This window comes from Tursiops truncatus, chromosome 8 (genome assembly GCF_011762595.2).
Source record: "Tursiops truncatus isolate mTurTru1 chromosome 8, mTurTru1.mat.Y, whole genome shotgun sequence".
NCBI classification, from domain to species: domain Eukaryota; kingdom Metazoa; phylum Chordata; class Mammalia; order Artiodactyla; family Delphinidae; genus Tursiops; species Tursiops truncatus.
Window position 1 is genome coordinate 63,055,869 of NC_047041.1, and position 20,261 is coordinate 63,076,129.

At 38.3% G+C, this 20,261-nt stretch overlaps 1 protein-coding gene across 8 annotated transcripts in view; it reads right to left on the reverse strand.

Annotated features, from left to right (window-relative positions):
• SBF2 (SET binding factor 2) overlaps window positions 1-20,261 on the reverse strand; it is a 465,909-nt gene that overhangs the window by 117,871 nt on the left and 327,777 nt on the right. For all 8 annotated transcript variants that reach the window (XM_019948149.3, XM_073808603.1, XM_019948148.3 and 5 more), the window contains one exon: window positions 2,098-2,166. In XM_019948149.3, the coding sequence (XP_019803708.2) occupies window positions 2,098-2,166 (69 nt within the window). The remainder of the gene's footprint in view (window positions 1-2,097; window positions 2,167-20,261) is intronic.

The following is a 20,261-nucleotide window of genomic DNA, read 5'->3' on the forward strand; positions in this document are numbered from 1 at the left end:
TAGTCAGGGCCAGGCACATGTGTAGCTCCATGGCCAGTAATGCTGCTTCTTTTCCAGGTCACCTGCTTTCTTGAGGTTGGAGGACTTTAAAAGACATACGTAGATTCTAGTTTGTCCTTGTTCTTCCCTGTATCATGCCCAGCTTTTCTTCCTGACTGCTGCCCTGATGATCTATAGTGACTTCAGGGCCACAGGCAGACCCTAATTCAAAGCTTTCCATAAACTTCTTCCCCAGCTTCTACAACAGAATAAAAGCTGGTCCCTATAATAGATTCCTTACTTCCTACCACTCATGGTGCTTCTGCTATGATGATCAAACCCTCACTAATATACACTATAAAAGAGATAAATGATCCAGCTTAAAAAAAAATCTTAAGTAATTTGGATTTCCTGAGCAACTGAGTTTCTACTGTCAATTCTTATTTCCCCTATGTTTCTTATTTATTTCTACATAATATCTAAGTTTAAAAAATAGATGTTAAAGTGGGAAAATATTTAAACGCCATTTTCTTTAACAAATGCCCATGTGAGGGCCCATATGAAGGCTAGTTAGAACCAAGGTTTTTGGTTCCTCTGAGATAGATATGGAGACAAATTTCCTTGGTGGCCTAAGATACAGGAGAGCCTGGCCTATTTTTGTAACATTATTCTCCATGCCAGGAGGGGAATAAGATGAAGAACTACTAGGGAGAGTTCTGAGAAGACGAGTATGTATGCATTTAAGAAAAACTAGAGTGGGCCTGGAGATAAGTTTAAGCTGATGAGGGAAAACCAAAAGATGATGCCTAAGCTCCAGATGGTTGTCATTAGTTTCTAAACCCAAATTCATTTGTTTAACATTTTTGAGATTTGTCCTTGTTTCCTGAGCATGCTCAGTATGACCTGCCAGGTCTCAGAAGTATGAGTCTCACAAATTCCATTTTCTGTTTTAGAAGAGGATGGGAGGGTAAGGAGGAAGAAAGAGGAATGCAAGTGAGTTAGCAGCAAAGAGTTCCTGATTATGGAGAACCTTAGGGTTAAGACCTTTAACCTAACAAATCATTTGAAGTAAAGTTTTTAAAAAACTGAGTTTATCAAGAAGTATTTATTGGGTACCTACTAAGTGCAGGAGGGGGGCTAGACCTTATCAGTTAGAAATGGTGGATGAAACAAAAAGGATGGGCAGAACAAAAAGAGTAAGAGAATACTGCCAGCATCTAAGGGCATGGATCATTTCATCACTCAGCTAAGGCACTTTATCTGGTGCCTAGTTCTCTACTAAAACAGATCTAGGAATATTTGATAATCTCTCCTGACTTAGCGCCCATGAAACATGGAGTAGCTTTAGCCAGAAGTCCTTCCATAAGTCCTGGGCTTCCTGAATCTACCTGCACACAGCTGCACAGTGAGTCAGCCTGGCTATCACAGGTTTATTGCTTCCTACTGTACATTTCAGAAGGACGTATTCAATGTGCTGTTCAGAGTGTGGCTATTTAACTCCTTACAAGTCCTTCATAGGAAAAGAGGGAATAAGAGTTTGCTGGATTTATTTGCCCTAAGACTTAATCTCTCTATGAAAAGGCATGGATAGGACAACTACAATAAATGACAGAATTAAGAAAAGCACTGAACACTCTGGAAAATTTTCAGAAGGTTCATAGAAATTGCCGGTGAAGTTAAATTCTAATTTCTGCCTCCATTTATTTATCTAGCTTGTTAATTTGTTCATTCATTCATTCAACAAACATTTGTTGATTGACACTGGGATACAGCAATGAATAAGACAGACAATATCCCAGCCTCATGAAATTTATTTTCTTTGGTTGGGGAAAACAGTCAAATGTAAACTAACCAACACACAACACAATTTCAGGTGTTATTAAGTGCTCTAAAGAACAATAAAGTAGGGATGGAATGGTGGGGTTATATCTTAGGAGATGATTTAACATTATATATTATATTTTTTACATATAGCATGCAATAAACATTGTAACAAATATAACCACAGATATGTCTTAGATACACTAAGGGGACGCGATTGATGTAGTTCCATGATAAATCAAACTGAATACATCTATATAAATCATAATGACTTATATATAGACCAATGAGACTTACCCTATAGAAAGCACTGGTCAAAGGGAGTAATGCTGCAGCAATGTTATATTCTTCTAAACTTGAACAATCCTTAAACAAAACAAAGAGAAATGAGATTAGGACATTTACCAGAAATCACAAATATGTGGAAACAAAAATCTATGATACATGATTTACTGTCCTAAGGGGTTTTTACTTTTATTTCAAATTGTCATTAAGGCTTACGTAGGTAAGTGTGAAAAAAAAGTATGAAAAAATACTGTCCTGAAGCACATTGTTTTTTTAAAAAAATATATTTTATTTTTTTTAATTAAAAAAAAAATTCTGTTTTTTGCTCGTGCCACGTGGCATGTGGGATCTTAATTCCCCGGCCAGAGATGGAACCCATGGCCCCGCAGTGGAAGCATGGAGCCTTAACCACTGGACCACCAGGGAAAGTCCATTCTTTTAGAAATGATATAAAAATACATTTGAGAAAGATGTTTTCATACACTATTGGTGAGTAGCTACTTTTACTTTCCTGTTTTACAAAAGTTGTGTTTACAGCTGTGCATATTTGTCCAAAAATTTCTGGAGGAGGTTTTAGTACATTTAACGACTATATTTCATTGAATCTGAGATACACATTTTCTCCCCACATTTTAACTTCTCTGAGACTGGGATGTATAATTGAAATAATATATTTTTTCTTAGTCTTACACATGAAGGGTTTATAAAATTCTGTTATTGATCAGGCAAGAAATACCACTGATGCCAAAACCCCTTGGGTGAAATGTTGTTGGGGAACGGGATGGTCAGAAAATCTCAGTGGGAATGTAAAATGGTGCAGCTGCTAGGAAAACAGTATGGCAATTCCTCAAAAACTGAAAAGTAGAATTATCCTATAATCCAGAAATTCTACTTCTGGATATATACCTAAAACAACAGTGACTTGAACAGACATGGGGGGCCATGCCTGGAACAATGTTCAAGGGTAATACCCTTAGAGAGGTCAGGTATAGTAATTTCAGCCCCAACCTTAGACAATATAACTATCGCCATCAAAATGCAAATTCATCAGCTATTCATAGGTTTGTATGAATTGATTTTAAACTCACAGAGCTGAGACCTTAATATCAATTATTCCAATGCAATTCCTCTACTTTTCAGATGAGAAAAAGAGGCCTAGATGTCAGCCAGTACTGGAATTTAGATTTATCTACCTATCAGCCTGGTGCTTTTTCCTCTAAACACCGCCTTTTGTACTTGATTACTTTCCTCATATTCTTGAGGAGGCGGATATGAGTTTTCTGAGCTGCCAGCACTGATTTTGGAATGTGAGGGAGGGAGTACAGGCCTCAACAGCAGAGCAGTTGGAGGCTTAAAGCTGCAAAAGGGCAATGGTGCCAGGGACAGGGCCCCTAGAAAAAGGAGAAAGAGTCAGAAGCAAAGAGAAAATACACCATAGACAACCTTGGTCTATTTCAAAATACTACTATGGCTTGGCAGGGCTGAGGGTGTAGTTCTGCCCTGAGGAAAAAAAGGAGGAAACTTTCTTTCAGAAGTCATGGCCCAAAGGCGGGCATCTCTTCTAATGCTAGTCTTGCTTAGCATGAGTACATTTGGTATTATGATCTGCTAAAAGAGTTCTTAATAGAATTTCATGCATTTTTAACTACGAAAAACACAGCTATAGAATACACTAAATGTCCAACTCCAGAAAACACTGAAACAATACTGGGTTACAAGACAAATCTCTGTAATAAAGAATCATTCTCATAGACGTGACATTCTTTGACCCAATTTAAAAAAAAAACTAAAAGGTAGGCTCAAACTTCCTATACTGTCCTAAAAATAATAGTTCTAATTAATTCACCACACAGAGTAAACATTTATTGGATAAATGAATAAGTGAATGAAAAAAGGAATAAATTCAAGAAGAGAGAGAAATGAGGAGAAGAAGCTAAGGACAGAAACCTGGGAAAGATATATTTATAGAGAAGGAATAAAGGAAAATCAAGATGGGAAAGAGAAGTAGGAGAAAGCAGTACTATAGTTGTCACGAGAAGAAGAAACGACCAATAGTGTTGAAGTCTCCAGAGAAATTCAGTAAAATGAAGATTGAGAAAAAGCCAAGAAACTTGTGAATCAAAGAGGTCACTGGTGACATGATGAGGGTATAAGTGAGTAGAGTAAAAAAGGTCCTGAGTGTAAATGCTCATAGTTGTAAAGGGAAGGAAGCTGTTTGAGGAGTTATGACATCCAAATGGGTAGCTGAATGAATCTTGGTAGGGCTGAACCAGATGAATACTAAGATTCTATGTAATCCTTTGATTCTATACGAATTAGAAGGGACCTAAGTACACCAAGGAGGAAAATCCGAGGGAGAGAGAGTTGAAAAAGAAAGGTCACTGATAGAACAAGGTCTCTGTGATATGGCTGCTAATCAATATGGTCCCCATTTCTAAGGGGGAAACATCTCATTTCCATAAAAAGCAAATAAACAGAATTTATATTAACCAGCAGGATCTCTGAATATTTCAGCAAATATAACTTATTAGGAGAGAGAAGCTTGTTTCTACAACGGAGACTCAGGCCTACCTAAGAGGCTTCCATGGGAAAAGTGGGGAGAGTGTCCTCAGACTGTTGTGCAAACACTAGTTTTATGGAGTACTGACAGCTGTTACTTGGGGGGAAATTGGGGAAATGCTGGGTAAACAAAATTAAGTGCGATATTTTTGTTTTAAAAAACTGTAGGACTTCTCAGGGCTTTATACTGTGACTGGATGAAGGGAATTTGGTGGCAGCATTTCCAACCTAATTTGACTAAGAACATTTCTTTTAGAAAGCAATTGAAAAATATATATATATTTAAATTGAGGGCAATTGCTATTATTATTATTTTTTAAAATTATTTATTTATTTATGGCTGTGTTGGGTCTTCGTTGCTGTGTGCGGGCTTTCTCTAGTTGAGGCGAGCGGGGGCTACTCTTCGTTGTGGTGCGCGGGCTTCTCACTGCAGTGGCTTCTCTTGTTGCGGAACACAGTCTCTAGGTGTGCGGGCTTCAGTAGCTGTGGCACACGGGCTCAGTAGTTGTGGGGCATGGGCTTAGTTGCTCTGCAGCATGTGGGATCTTCCCGGACCAGGGATCGAACCCGTGATCCCTTCATTGGCAGACGGATTCTTAACTACTGCGCCACCAGGGAAGTCCAGAAAAATATATTTTGAAAAAATGATTTAATATCATAAAATATCTTCTGAGAGCACTCCAACCAAAAGATCATTTAAAAACTTAGTTATGAGCTTTTATTTCTTGACTTATGGTCATATACTGACAGGCATTTTTACTGTAAAGAACTAAAAATGCTAGATAATATATTTAAAAATCTTTAATGCAAGGCAATGAACTGGCAAGAAAGTAAGGAACACTCAGGCCAAAATATAAGTTAAGTGGGAACCTGGAGAGATACAGCACTAAAGTGCAATTTTACCTCAAGAACAGTTGGTGAGCAAAGTAAATTTGAGTATTAGTTTTGAACAACTCAAAGGACTCAAAAGATAGGAGACAAAACCCAGCACTCGCTAAAGGTAGGAAGTCCATTAGGAGAACTACCTTATGGTAGGGACCCCCTAGGGCCACCTGAAACACCAGATGGAAAGTCTGAGATATAAAATGATAATTCAGCAAGGGAAGTAATGAATATGTGAGTAAATTAAGCATACACTGACTATATAAAACACAAAAATAATGTCTTTCAGTATTAAAGAAAAATAAGATACAACCAAAATATACAACCACGGTAGCACAGACATTGTAAGGTGGTGGACTGGAGCTGGATTTTGATAAATTAAGTAAACATTTAAATTTCTCTGTGTTATTGCCAAAGGAACAGAATGGGTTACAACTTCTAAACTAGTGGGGGAAAAAGTGGACTGAAAGAAAAATAACCCAAAGGAAAGCAAGAAGGAGGAAAAGAAACTCAGAAAAAGGAAACAATCAAAAAAGAACAAAATAAGATAGTAGGAATAAATAAAAATATAATAGCAGAAATAGACCAAATACTCTGGTTAAAAGACAACTATTGTAAGAAGAAATGGGAAGATGTTGGTAAAAGAGTACATATAAGATGAATAAGGTCTGAGAATCTAATATATAACATAGTGACTATAGTTGATAATACTGTATCATATAATTAAAATTTGCTAAGAAAGTGGAACTTAAGTATTCTCACCCCTCCCCCAAAAAGGAAATCTGTGAGGTGATGGATGTGTTAATTAATTCGATTGTGGGAATCCTTTCACAATGTATGGTATATTAAGTCATCATGCTGTACACTTTAAATATGTTATAGCTTTATTTGCCAATTATACCTCACTAAAACTGGAAAAAGTATATAGGCCATGTAGGAAAACACCACACCTTTTTCCTATTCTCTGTCATCTCCATGGATTTTATAAAATAATCCCAGAATACGGCAAAAAGGGTGAATCATCTTTTTCTTCCTGACTTATTCCTCACCCTCTTGCTTAGGACACTGCTATGCACAAGAATGTCATCCCCTGTGTCCTAGCACATCTGAGTTTCTTTAACAGAAATGCCTTGCATGTTTCTGAAGACTGTCATGAGGCCCAAGGCAATAAAGTTCAACAGACTTGAGCTGTAATCTTCTCCTAAGGAAATGGCTGGGATGCCAAGATGCCTTTTGACTTTGATTTCACAGCAGGGCTTCATTTGTAATGATGCTGTCCAAACTTTAAATGACAACAGCTGTGATATGAAGTCCCACACACTCATTTATAAAAATTTCCCACAAATTAAAAAAAAATTAAACAATGGGGAATTTCAATCCATGACCAATTAGCAGGGAACAGGCAATCATAAAACATTTAGGGGCTATTTATTATCTTATAAAATGTTTACACATTGTAGTGCATGTCTCAAACCTGAGCGCCAGTCAAATGCTGATTGCAAAATATAAATATAAAATTCTTTGCAAATCACGTTAGAGATATTCTAAGTTAATTAGATTGAAAAATGGAAAAAATTTTGAAACAATAAGTACAACTATTGACATAGCAATAGCATTCCGGAATAGTGCAGTTATCTGTTGGGGAATCAGTCCATAAATACACATCCTGAAATCCCCTGTGTTTTGGCCACGTAATAGCAAAGTAGTTACAGACATACCAGACAATTTATAAGACTGCAAGGACTTGAATGACTATACATGTTTTATTCTGAACTTTGCTATGCAGCTTACCTTTAATTTTCCTCCTACAACTGAAGAGTGAGCCCTGCAATCTTAATTTCTCATTACCCTCAATTACTTCATATTTTGATTTGCATACCTTTGGACGGTCACAACCAGCATTCCCATTTTTGTAAAACTTTGGAACCTCTCAAAAACGATATAGGTAAACATTAAAGAAAAAAATAAGACTGAAAGGCAGAATGTCTTGCAAAACTGACTTTTCTTGAGTTTAGACTTGATATAGTTCAGAAAAAATTTTTTTTGAATTGTCCAAAACACTGAGAACATTTGTATCTTCTACGTAGGGACAAAAATTAAAACTACCAAAGCCCCAAATACCTCTGTATATCATGTTAGTCTTCTGCTCAAAAATGTCAGCTATGTTCTGACCATTACAGGATAATGACCAAACTCTTCTGCCAAACTTGTAAACCCTCCGTGGTGTGGACCCATCTCCACACTTACCCAACCATATGGCCCTCCTGCTATAAGCCGCAGGTCTAGTCAGTCTGCTTTATTTATCATCTTCTATTCTATATCATAATTACCTCCTACCACATCTAATACCCCTAGAATAGCACCCATGCCTTGCTTTATCATTTACACTCTTCTTCCTTGGCACCTCCATATGCATGCCCTCGTGTTTTCCCACCCTTTCTAAGTACGGTGCTAAGTACAAAATAAGCAGTAGGACTCATTGTTGTTTCGGCCTCAGGTTACATTTTAATGCTAAATCTACGAATATAACCATTGAGGATGTATCACAAGTTTGAACACTATGGTTATTTAATATGTACCATTACTCCCATTGAGATAGAAGATGAATGCTAGACTTGACAAATATTATCAAGCTTTGCTTTAAGTTTTTGAGTGAATGGCGCAAGTCTGCTTCAATTTTATGTCTGGAAACTAGGACACTGCACCTGGCATATAGTAATAATAGTTAACATTTATTGAGTGCTTACTAAGTATCAAACATATTTTCAGTATGAATTTACAGAAATTATTTCATTTAATTTTTACAGCACCTCTAGGAGGTAGATACTATAATTATATCCATTTTGTTGATGAAGGAACTGAGTTTCTCAGAGGTTAAATAATTGCCTGAGATTACATGGGCACAAATGACAGAGCCAGAGCTCAAACCCAGGTAGTCTCACTCCAATGTTTGTGCTTTAAAGCTCTATGCCCCGTTGCCTCTCAAATGCAATTGAATCTAAAGATGGCATCTGTGGAAACATATAATTCAGGCAAAAGAAGAAATTTTCCACTAATTATAAATAATTTCCTCAAAAGAGGCTGAAACTATACTACATCTGTGAAAAAGCAATTGAAAACTTAAAATGTGGCTGCTAAAATTAAAATGCAAAGGAAGGGCTGGAAGTTAATTTTTTTTCCCTCATGGTATCCTTTTATTTCATCTCTATCTTCATAATTTCTTAAAAAATTAAGAAATACAAAGGATCATGTCAAAGCTTCTAAAATACGCCTAATAGGAGTGCTGGAAAGAGAGAACAAAGTAGGTAGAAGAAAGCAAAAGAAACAATAAAAAGAATTTTGTCTTCATATGCAAAGAGTCCAGCGAGTGTCAAATAGGACAAATGAAAAAAGATATTTGGTACAATGAATAAAATGTGGTATACTCATACAAAACAATACTACATGAAAGTGAAAATAAATGAATTATAATTATATCCAAAATCATGGATGAATCTCCCAAACAAAATTTTGATCCAGAGAATCAAGGCAAAAAGAACACATCACCACCATATCATCATCATCATCATCATCATCATCAGTCACTGCTGAAACACACATTCTTAATTAACATTGGCCTCTATCTCTATTTACCACATCAAACACACCATTGTAAACACGTAGGATTTCATAAAGTCTACTATAGCAATGTCAAAGAATTACTTTTATCAAATCATACTGACAAAGGAAAATCTAACAAAATCAGGTCAAGTGAAAAAAAGATCACCAGTTCGGATGATTTTATGCTAAGTGTTTTAAAAGAAAATGATTTGATGTCAGAGGATTAAAGGGAGTCCCTTAAGAAAAATAATGAAGGCTTTAAATATTTTTGCAAAATGATCATCTTTGAGACAGTGCTGTAAAAGCCAAACATAAAGTAAGTCATAATGCTATTTCGTTAAGAGAATTATTTTAAATACCTTTCCCTTCCCCAGACAAAAGTGAGATTCATACTTTGGTTCTAAAAATATCAGCATATGGTAAAAATTATAACCTAAATATCTGTTAAAATTTTATATTTCTTCTTTGAAATATAATGTATCAAACAAACCATTCCCCCACTATTTGGTATGAAATTTTAGTTCCTATTTTATATGGATTTACTGGTGGTGATAGTGAAGATTAGTTCTACTCTGAATGATCTAAAGGATGCAGGAGTGATGGTCTCTGTCATATCTCTATTTAATTCTCCAGTCTTGTGTCTGTAGAAACCAGACAGATCTGGAGGATAAAAGCAGACTACAGCAAATTCAATCACGCGGTAGCTCCAATGGCAGTTTTATAATAAAGATGTTTTGTCTTTGCTACAGCAGATTATCATGGTCGTGGGTATGTTGCATGCAATCACTGATGTGGTGAATAAGTTCTTTTCTATCTCTATCAGAGAGGAGGATCTGAATTTGGACCATTTGAACATCATATAGAATATTATGCTGATTTACTACATTGATGACATCATGCTAATCAGGCTGGATGAGCAAGAAGTGGCTACCATGTTGGAAACCTTGGTGAGACATGCACTCCAGAACATGGGAGATAAACCTTATAAAGGTTCTGGCCTGCTGGGACATCTCATTCAAAGTAAAGGACAATTTGTTGTATCTTGTATCTCCCATCATGAGGAAGGAAGCAAAAATTCTGGTAGGCCTCTTCGGGCTATGAAGGAAGCATATTCCACATCTGGGATTACTGTACAGGCTCATACCAGGTGACACAAAAAGCTACCAGCTCTGAGTGGGGCCCAGAAGAAGAAAGGGCTCTGTAGCAGATCCAGGAATTAAAAAGCCCTGCTTACCATCACAGTCAGTGACCCACTTAGAGAGTTTGCACTTTCCATTGCTGTAACTCTGAGTTGTGCAAGGTTATAGATTCCAGTCCCCAAAGGAGAAACATTTCTACCAGGGGACAAAACAAGAATCTCATTAATCTATAAATTACAGCTGTCACCAAGGCACATTATACTCCTAATGCCCAGAAATTGGCAGACAAGAGGAACCATAATTTTTTTTTAACATCTTTATTGGAGTATAGTTGCTTTACAATGGTGTGTAAGTTTCTGCTTTATAACAAAGTAAATCAGCTATATGTATACATATATCCCCATATGCCCTCCCTCTTGTGTCTCCCTCCCACCCTCCCTATCCCACCCCTCCAAGTGGTCACAAAGCACGGAGCTGATCTCCCTGTGCTGTGTGGCTGCTTGCCACTAGCTATCGATTTTACATTTGGAGGAGCCATCATTTTGGCAGAAATAACTGAACCTGAATGCCAGGGAGGCAGGGCTAATGTCACATAATGGGAACAAGGAGGAATATGTTTGGCACCCAGTTAAGTCCTTGGGTACCTCTTGGTACTTCCTTGCCAAATTCTGATGGAAAATGAACAAGTGCAGCAACCCTAGGATGAGAAACACAAAGTGACCAGAGACTAAGACCCCTCCAGGATGAGGGTCTGGGTCATAAGAAGGGAAGTTAGCATCATTTGCAATCCTACAATCAGCTACATCTGCAGGGGCAAACGTTTTTCCCACTTACCCTCTTCTAAGTTTCCCTCAGCAAGAAAGGCACACTACAATTCTGGAGGAACTGCTCCTGAATACCTATGAAGAAGTGGAGGCGAGCACCACAAGGGATGAACATGAGAATGCCTTATCCAAACACCCCTTCAAGGGAGGACTTGTTGCCTCCATGACTGGCAGTGCTGTCAACAGCCCTTCCCGAAGCAGCAAATATTCAATGACTGATTAAGGTGTGGGTCCATACGCAGCCATTCTGACTTAACGTGGGACAACTTCAGCTCCAGAACTTTGTGTGGGTTAGGCTGAGGCTATCCTTGAGCTCACAATATTGCCTGACTTCCCCTTTTGCCCAATTCTATTTATTTTCCCTCCCTCCCACAGGTGTTGATCCAAAGACCACTCCCTAACAAACATCCTTTGCACTAAACTCTGCCTCAGAATCTGTTTCCAACCTGAAACAACTTCCTAATAAAGTAGTAGCACACACTGTTTTCTGGGGAACCCAGGCTAAGAGAGATCTGTAGTTTGAAAAGCTCACTATTGGCTATGGGACAATGAATGCATTTGGGCAGGAACAAAAGTGGATGTGGGAAGAATGCTTAGATGGGTATTATAACAATCTAAGTGGGATGATGGTAGTTTTGATTGGGGTATTACAGGTGGAGGTAGGAGACAAGTGGATCGAGTTAAAAGGTTTTTATGGGGTAAAAATCAGTATAACTTGGTGTTAGAGATGAAGGAGAAGAAGGTGTCAAGGATTACTCAGGTTTTAGTTCGCGCAACTGGATCAATGGTTGTGCCATTTGCCAAGATTAGGGACAATGGAAGGGAATCAGGTTTGAGGGTTGAGGGGTAAAGGAAATGCATGATCATGACTTCAGTTTGTAACCATTAAAGCTGAGCGTCTTTGACACATGAAAACGAGATACCAGGTATCCAGCTGGATATAAAGGTGTAGCTCAGAGAAAAGGTCTGGGGCAGAAAAATAAACTTACGAGTCATCAACATGTAGGTGGTAGTTTAAGTTGTGGGTGTGAAAGAGACCATCCCTGAAGTGAGTATAGAATGAGACAAAAATTAATAAATAATATAAGGCTTTAAAAATTAAAGGCCAAGTGGAGAAGGATGAGCTTTCAAAGATGGAGAAGGAATGGCCAGAAAGGTACGAGGATATGTAGAAAATGCTGCATCATGGAAGCTAAGGAAAGAGAGTGCTTCAAAAAGAAATTCTAATTGATAAACTGCTTCCTCTATCTTCAAAGCATGGAAAAGCCAGTGGACTTAACCACGAAGAGATAACATGAATAATTTATATACTTTACATAGTTTCAAGGTAGCTACTATAACATATTTTTTGTTTGCTTTCCTATATTCCCCTTCCCCTCAAAAAGACCGTAATTTAAATTCCTGTGGAAAAAAAAGAAAGTGAATTATAAATCTGCCACATTTAGAATGGCTAATCTGTCACATTTAGAAGGACTAATAAATAAAACCTACAGAAAAGCCTTCTACATTAGAAAAGCCTTCATGTATATAAGTGAGGTTATGAACAAAAACAAACACCTCTTTTTAGCGTTTTAAATCCATAGGTTAGGGACTTCCCTGGTGGTCCAGTGGTAAAGAATCCGCCTTCCAATGCAGGGAACGCGGGTTCGATCCTTGGTCTCAGAACTGGGATCCCACATACCTCAGGGCAATTAAGCTCGCGTGCCTCAATGAGAGAGCCCATGTGCCGCAAACTACAGAGCCCGTGCACTCTGGAGCCCACGCGCCACAACTAAAGAGAAGCCCATGCTGCAACAAAAGATCCTGCATGCCTCAGCGAAGACCCTGCGTGCCACAACTAAGACCCAACGCAGCCAAAAAAATAAATGAAAAAAAAAATCCATAGGTTATCATTATGCTGCTTTTATAATATAAGCAAAAGATAAAATAATCAAATACTTATATAACCAACTACTGCAAATAACTAGAGACAATTTTCTTCATGATTTATGTTGTAAAAGCAATGATAACATAAGATCAGAAAAAAAACTTAACTCGCTCTTATTTTCAATAATATTCTGGAATGCCATTGTGAAGAGTTAAAAATGGACATCGGCAGAAAAATTTTAAATTGTAAGACTCATTGGCAGCATTATTTATGAAAATCTTTTTGAAAGTCAAAATCAGTTTCCACACAATGAATGAAATATGTGAAAAGTGAGACGCAATTAACCACATCTCACCATCCTTAAATATAAATAGGCAAGGAATTATCAATCCTATGGTTAAATACATTTTTTTCTGGTGCACTGATAAGAAAGACACTTAGTAAAATGTAAAGTGTTACCTGAGGTCAGTATAGTAACATGAAAGCATTTCTGGGAATCCTAAGAAAACAATGTTTGCGAATTCTGAACTTACTTCTTAAAGACAACATAAAACTAGACACTGGTCAGAAAATCAAGCCCCTCTGGATTGGCTTTGGCCTTCTCAACCCTGCGCCCTCACTTTCACTGGCAAAGGTCACCACCTGTGACCTCTTACTTGCAAACCAAATGGATTATGTTTAGACATTTAATTTAACTTCTATACCATTTGTTAAGATTAAACACATATTTTCTCATTTTTAAAAACTACTTTCCTTTAAAAAAACTCACAAACTTTCATTTCTTTATAAAAGATCTAGGAAAGGCAGGTAAGTGAAAAAAAAAAAAAGAAAAATATCTTGTCATAAATCCCACAACCTTTAAACAACCAATGTAACACTTTGGAGTCTATGCTTCCTATTTTTCCAAGTCACAAATTGTATATTTATTCATATAATTTTTTTTTTTTTTTTTTTTTTGCGGTACACGGGCCTCTCATTGCTGTGGCCTCTCCTGCTGCGGAGCACAGGCTCCGGACGCGCAGGCTCAGCGGCCATGGCTCACGGGCCCAGCCGCTCCGTGGCACGTGGGATCCTCCCGGACTGGGGCATGAACCCGCGTCCCCTGCATCGGCAGGCGGACTCCCAACCACTGCACCACCAGGGAAGCCCTATTCATATAATTTAACTTTACTTTTATATAGTCATTTCATCTTTAAAAAAAAATTAATTTTTCTTCCAGTTTTATTGAGATACAATTGATGTACAGCACTGTGTAAGTTTAAGGTATAGAGTATAATGATTTGACTTACATACATCATGAAATGATTATAACAATAAGTTTAGTGAACATCCATCATCTCATACAGATATTAAAATAAAGGAATAGAAAAAAAGTTCTTTCTTGTGACAAGAATTCAGGATTTACTTTCTTAACAACTTTCAAATATAACATACAGCAGTGTCAATTATATTTATCATATTATACATTACATTCCTAGTACTTATAACTAGAATTTCATACCTTTTGACTGCCTTCATCCAATTCCCCCGCCTCTGACCCTCCACCTCTCGTAACCACAAATCTGATCTGTTTTTCTCTGAGTTTGTTTGATTTTGAAGTATAATTGGCCTACAATACTGTTAGTTCCTGTTATACAACATAGTGATTTGATATTTCTATACATTTCAAACTGATCACCATGATAACTATAAGTCTAGTTACGCTATGTCACCAAATATATTGTTACACAGTTACTGACTATATTCCCCGCAGTATACATTTCAAACTATGCCATTTATTTTGCACCTGGAAGTTTGTACCTCTTAATCTCCGTCACCTACTTCTTCCCCACCCCCCACCCCCATAGACACACTGTTACAACCCTGGATTTTTACTCACCTCCCCCTGCATTTACTGTTTTTGACAACATATTTTACATTTTTTTTTTGTTTTGTGTATCCCTTAACTACTTATCATGGATAGATGATTTTTACTACTTCTGCCTTTTAACCTTCCTACTAGCTTTACACGTGGGTGATTTACTACCTTTACTGTATATTTGCCTTTACTAATTAGATTTTTCCTTTTGTAATTTTCATGTTACTCATTGTGGCCTCCTCTTTTTCAATTAGAAGTCCCTTTAATATTTCTTGTAAAGCTAGTTTGGTAGTGTCAAACTCTTTTAGCTTTTGTTTGTAAAACTTTTGATCTCTCCATCAAACCTGAATGAAAGCCTTGCTGGGTAGAATATTCTTGGTTGTAGGTTTTTCCCTTTCATCACTTTAAGTATATCATGCCACTCCCTTTTGGTCTCAGAGGCTAGATCCTGGGGCAGCTGCCTGAGGGGTCCAAGGTGTCTCAGAACTAGTGCTGGCCCGCTGGTGGGTGGAGCTGGGTCCCAGGGTCTGTGACTGCAGGGCCCTGGGGGCCCCAGGGCTAGTGCTGGCACACTGGTATGTGGGGCCAGGACCTGGGCCCCCGGGTAGACTGGGCTACATTCCAGGATGGCTGTAGGCTCAGAGGCTCTTAAGGCAGCCAGCCTGCTGATGGTGGGGCTGGGTCCTAGTGCTAATAATTTAGAGATTCCAAAATGGCGCTTACCAGCACCAGTGTCCAGGTGGCAGAACAAACTCAGAATGGCTGCCGCCAGTGTCTATGTCCCCAAGGTGAGCTCCAGTTGCCTTCTGCCTCTCTGGGAGGCTCTCCAAGATCAGCAGGTGGGTCTCACCCAGGCTCCTTTCAAATTGCTGCTTCAGCCTTGGGTACTGGAGCATGTGAGATTTCATGTGCGCCCCTGAAGAGTCTCTATTTCCCAGAGCCTTCTCACTCTCCTGAAAGTAAGCCCTTCTGACCTTAAAAGCAAACATTCTGGGGGCTCATCTTTCCAGTGTAGGACTCCCGGGATGGTTAGCTCAATGCGGTACTTGGACCACTCACTCCTTGGGAAGAACCTTGGTAATTGTAATTATCCTCCCATTTGTGGGTTGCCCACCTGGCAATATGGGTCTTGACTACACTGAGTCTCCAGTCCCTATTACTTTACTTGTTGTGGTTCCTTCTTTATATCTTTAGCTGCAGAAAATCTTTTCTGCTAGTCTTCTGATCTTTCTCATCAATAGTTGTTCTGTAAATAGCTATTATTTTGGTGTGCCTGTGGGAGGAGGTGAACTCACAGTCTCCCTACTCTACCACCTTGGCCTGCATTCTTCCTAGTCACTTCGTTCTTAAATTAATTTCCTACCTTGGCTTCTATGACCCCATTTTCTCCTTACACCTTTTCTCCTCTTACATCTATGACCCTTTCATCTCAATGTTTATAGGTTTTATTATTCTGCTCACCCCTTAAATGTCAGTATTTCTCAGGTTTTTTTCCCCATCCTTAGATCTCCTCTCTTATAGTACCTACTTTCCTTAGGCTGGCTCAACCATTTCTATGAGATACAGTGCCACTGTATTTCCAGCCTAGACAACTCTCCTCAGCTCCAGCCGACTGGGCTCTTCCAATTTGTTGTAGAGACCTCAAACTCAATATATCTTAAACTGAATTATCTCCACCCCTCACATATACCTTCAAGCCTGACACTCTTCCATACTATCTTGGTAAAGCATCTATTCAGTCGACTAGCCAGAAACCTTTTCTATCGCATCATACTCTCACATTCAGTCAGATATCAAGTTGATGCTTCCAGTGTTATCCTGCTTCCATTTATCCATCCAACAAATATCTTTAGTTGAACTAGGTACATTGCACTGGGGGCTCTGAATTAAACAGTTATATAATCATTGCCCTCTTTTTTTTTTTTTTTTTTTTTTTTTTTGTGGTACGCGGGCCTCTCACTGTTGTGGCCTCTCCCGTTGCGGAGCACAGGCTCCGGACGCGCAGGCTCAGCGGCCATGACTCATGGGCCCAGCCACTCCGCGGCATGTGGGACCCTCCCGGACCGGGGCACGAACCCGTGTCCCCTGCATCAGCAGGCGGACTCCCAACCACTGCGCCACCAGGGAAGCCCATCATTGCCCTCTTGAAGCTGAATCAAATACTGTTAATTCTGTCTTTATCACATTTGTCATCTCTTCCCTCTTCTTCATATTTACTACCTTTGTTTGGGCTTTCACCACAGGTATAACTTCTTTACTCCAACCAATTTCTGAGCCTTTGGGGAGTTCTGTATCAGAGCTCAGAATGCTTCTCTGTTTTCCCCCATCTTCCTAATTTCAGCTTTCTCATGTCTGAAAAATCAGTTAACACTTGTTCATGTGCTGTCTTTTAAAATTTTGTGCTAACATTCCTTTACCTGTTTTCTTTGTCCTTGTAGAATTATGTTTATCTTTTAAAAATCCCTCTACTATCCCTTTTAGTTGAGTTTCAGAAGGGAAATGGAAATAAATGTGTGGAGATAAGTGACCAGGCGCCCCAAATCAAGTCATTCTAGAGTTTATAATTTCTAGAAGTTTCTCTATGCCACCATTTTTAGAATACTTTAATATCTCTTCCTTCACATTTCCTAGCTATGTGATTTTCCAGCAAGAAAATTCGAAATAGCCTCTAGTTCATTCCTTAAAAAAAATTATTAGTACTTATATAGTCATCTAGTCACCGAGGAAATAGTAAATAAAATTCAGTAAGTAGGTAGATGTATTAGGACTGTATAGCAACCATGTACAACTCATTAGGCAACAACGTGCAAATATTAGTGACATACCTTGGGCCTTAAATCTCAGGTGGAAATTAGGTCTAATTTTTTATTTTGGAACACAAAGCCTACCTGCCAAATGATTGGCGTGACAGCCTATCAGAAAATTCTTTCTGATCTTAATTAAATATTTTAGAGAACTATGCATGTTTCTTCTACAAAACTTTTGGAATGAACACACACAAACACACATACACACACAGAGCCATGGTATTTTTGAAAGGATACGAGAGTTAACCTTGAAACTGAACAATCAACCAGATATTTACTTAATTCCTATTCCTTAGGGGAAAACAAATCACACCACTGGCCGGAATTCTCTGGGAAAAAAAAATCAGACCTTTTCTTTCTAGGTGTAGTTTTCCTAAATAACACACAAACATACAAAATAGAATTCAGCTAGCTGAGAAAAGGCAGTAAGGGCTGTAGAAACTGAAGAGGTGCTGGACATGAGGAGAGAAGTGGCAAGGTTACTGGAAAAAAGAGAGGAATCCTTGTCGGAGAAGACACATCAGGAATAATTTTTTTTTTTTTTTTTAATGAAAAGACAGGCAGGATTGGGATGGAGAAAGAATATATTCTAAGTTGGGCAACTAAGCTTTGTACAGGAGTAGGGGAGGAAGGTACAGGAGGGAAAGGCAAAAGCAGGCCAAGCTCCTTACACAGAGAGGAGTTATCAGTTTTGAGTGTAGTTTATTAAGACCCAACATGGACACTCTGGGCACTAGTATAAGCACACATATGCCTTAGTAGATACCTAGTCTGTCTTTCAGAGCATACACATAAAGGAATTTTGTGATCAGGCTACAGATGATTAGACTCTCCTCCACTAGATAAGGTTTTTATTCCTTTATATGCGAAAAAAGACATCATCTAAGAGTTCCTTACCATTTTACCTTTTTATCCCTGAGATTTTAGTGCTGTATAGAAAAGTTGTCCTTCAAAGCACTGGTTTGAAAAGACTAGCTGCAGAAGAAGGCCTATTTTCTGAAACAAAATTGACTGGCTAGTAGAGAGTGAGTTTGGTTGTGGTACTCAGTGCCTTTATTTCAGAATGGTAAGTGTCAGGTGAGTGGCACCCCAGTCAGGGAGGTATGAAGTGGAGAAAGGCCACGTCTTTCTAATGTTTTGGTGTTCTGTCAGGGCTCCACAACTGCTCCTTCCCTTAATCCTCCCACTCATTGTGTACACTGCCACACTTCCTTCTTTCTCTTCTTCAGCTTGCCTCTCCTCTCTTCTTAGTCTATTTGCCTATGATGCCATTTCAGAAAATTGAGGTCCCTGGACCAGCAGTAGTAGTGTGACCTGAGAACCTGTTAAATATGCAAATTCACAGGCTCCACTCCAGACCCACTGAATTAGAAATCTAGGTGTGGGGATCAGCAATCTGTGTGTTAACAAGCTCTCCGGTCATCCCAATACATGCTAAACTTTGAGAATCACTGGGCTACAGTGTACAACTATCCTTTCTGATACAACCGTGAACCATTCTAGAAAAATAGGGCTATATTTGACTTGATTTTAGATTTAGGTGAATGTGTGAACGATTTTGTGTTATTCAAATTACTCTACGTTTGCTTAAAGTAACCGGCACCAAATACTTTAGACTAAAATCTAAGTGCTTAGAAGAAATAAGTTTATGTTATTTAGTTTATACTTACATGTTTTCATTTTTTCAACCAATAAATATGGGCCTACAAAGTGAAAACTTGCATACGGTCCCTACATGACAGGGCTTACAAGGTAGTGGAACCAGCAGAGAGGCCTAACAAGATGTAATGAAAATCAATGTGTTCAACATGCCACAGGAGAAAGTGAAGTAGAAAAAGTTGTTATGGGAGCATAGACGAGGGAGTGATTCCACCAGAGCAATCAGAAAAGGCTTTATGAATGAGGGGTATCTGAGCTGAACTGGAAGATGAATAGGCTCTTTGGATTAATTTCTCTTCCTTACATCTCTAATTTTTTCCTCTTATATGCCAGTTAATGGCTATTTTGCATATGGTTTTAGATGCAGTGTTTAAAAAATATATAAAGGTTAAACATGACGATATATATATATTCTGTATGGGAAATGAGGCCCAGTGATTTCGGTTTTAAGAAAAGCATTATTATTTGCCTCAAGACAAGTTTCCAATATTGAGCTAGTTTATGTTTATTTAAACTTTCCTTTAAATAAATCTGAAGAAATGTTTTTATGGTTATAGACCAAAACCTATTTTATTGTTTAAAGACTATGTGTAGTATATTGGAAAAAGCACAGGACAGAACAACAAGACCACATTCTTATTCACAGTGTGTCACTATATGGTGCTGTGGTCTTGAGGAAATTACTTCACCTCTCTGGACCTTAGTTTCTTCATCTAGAAAAGTTTGGACTCAGTGATCTCTGAGGACCTTTATTTTTATTTCTTCTTTGTCAAAACCCTTTTGAATTCCATTTATAATTTCAATTGGTTCAATTATTAAAATATTCATCAAGAGGGGAATGCCTCTTTTTCTGGCTATCTAGGCAAATATACTCTACAAATACTTTGGCTACAAAAGTAGATTCCAGAAGCTAGTCGCATGAAGTTTACAGAACACAATGTTAGGCTCAAAACGTGTTCATCACAGACCACATTAGGAAAG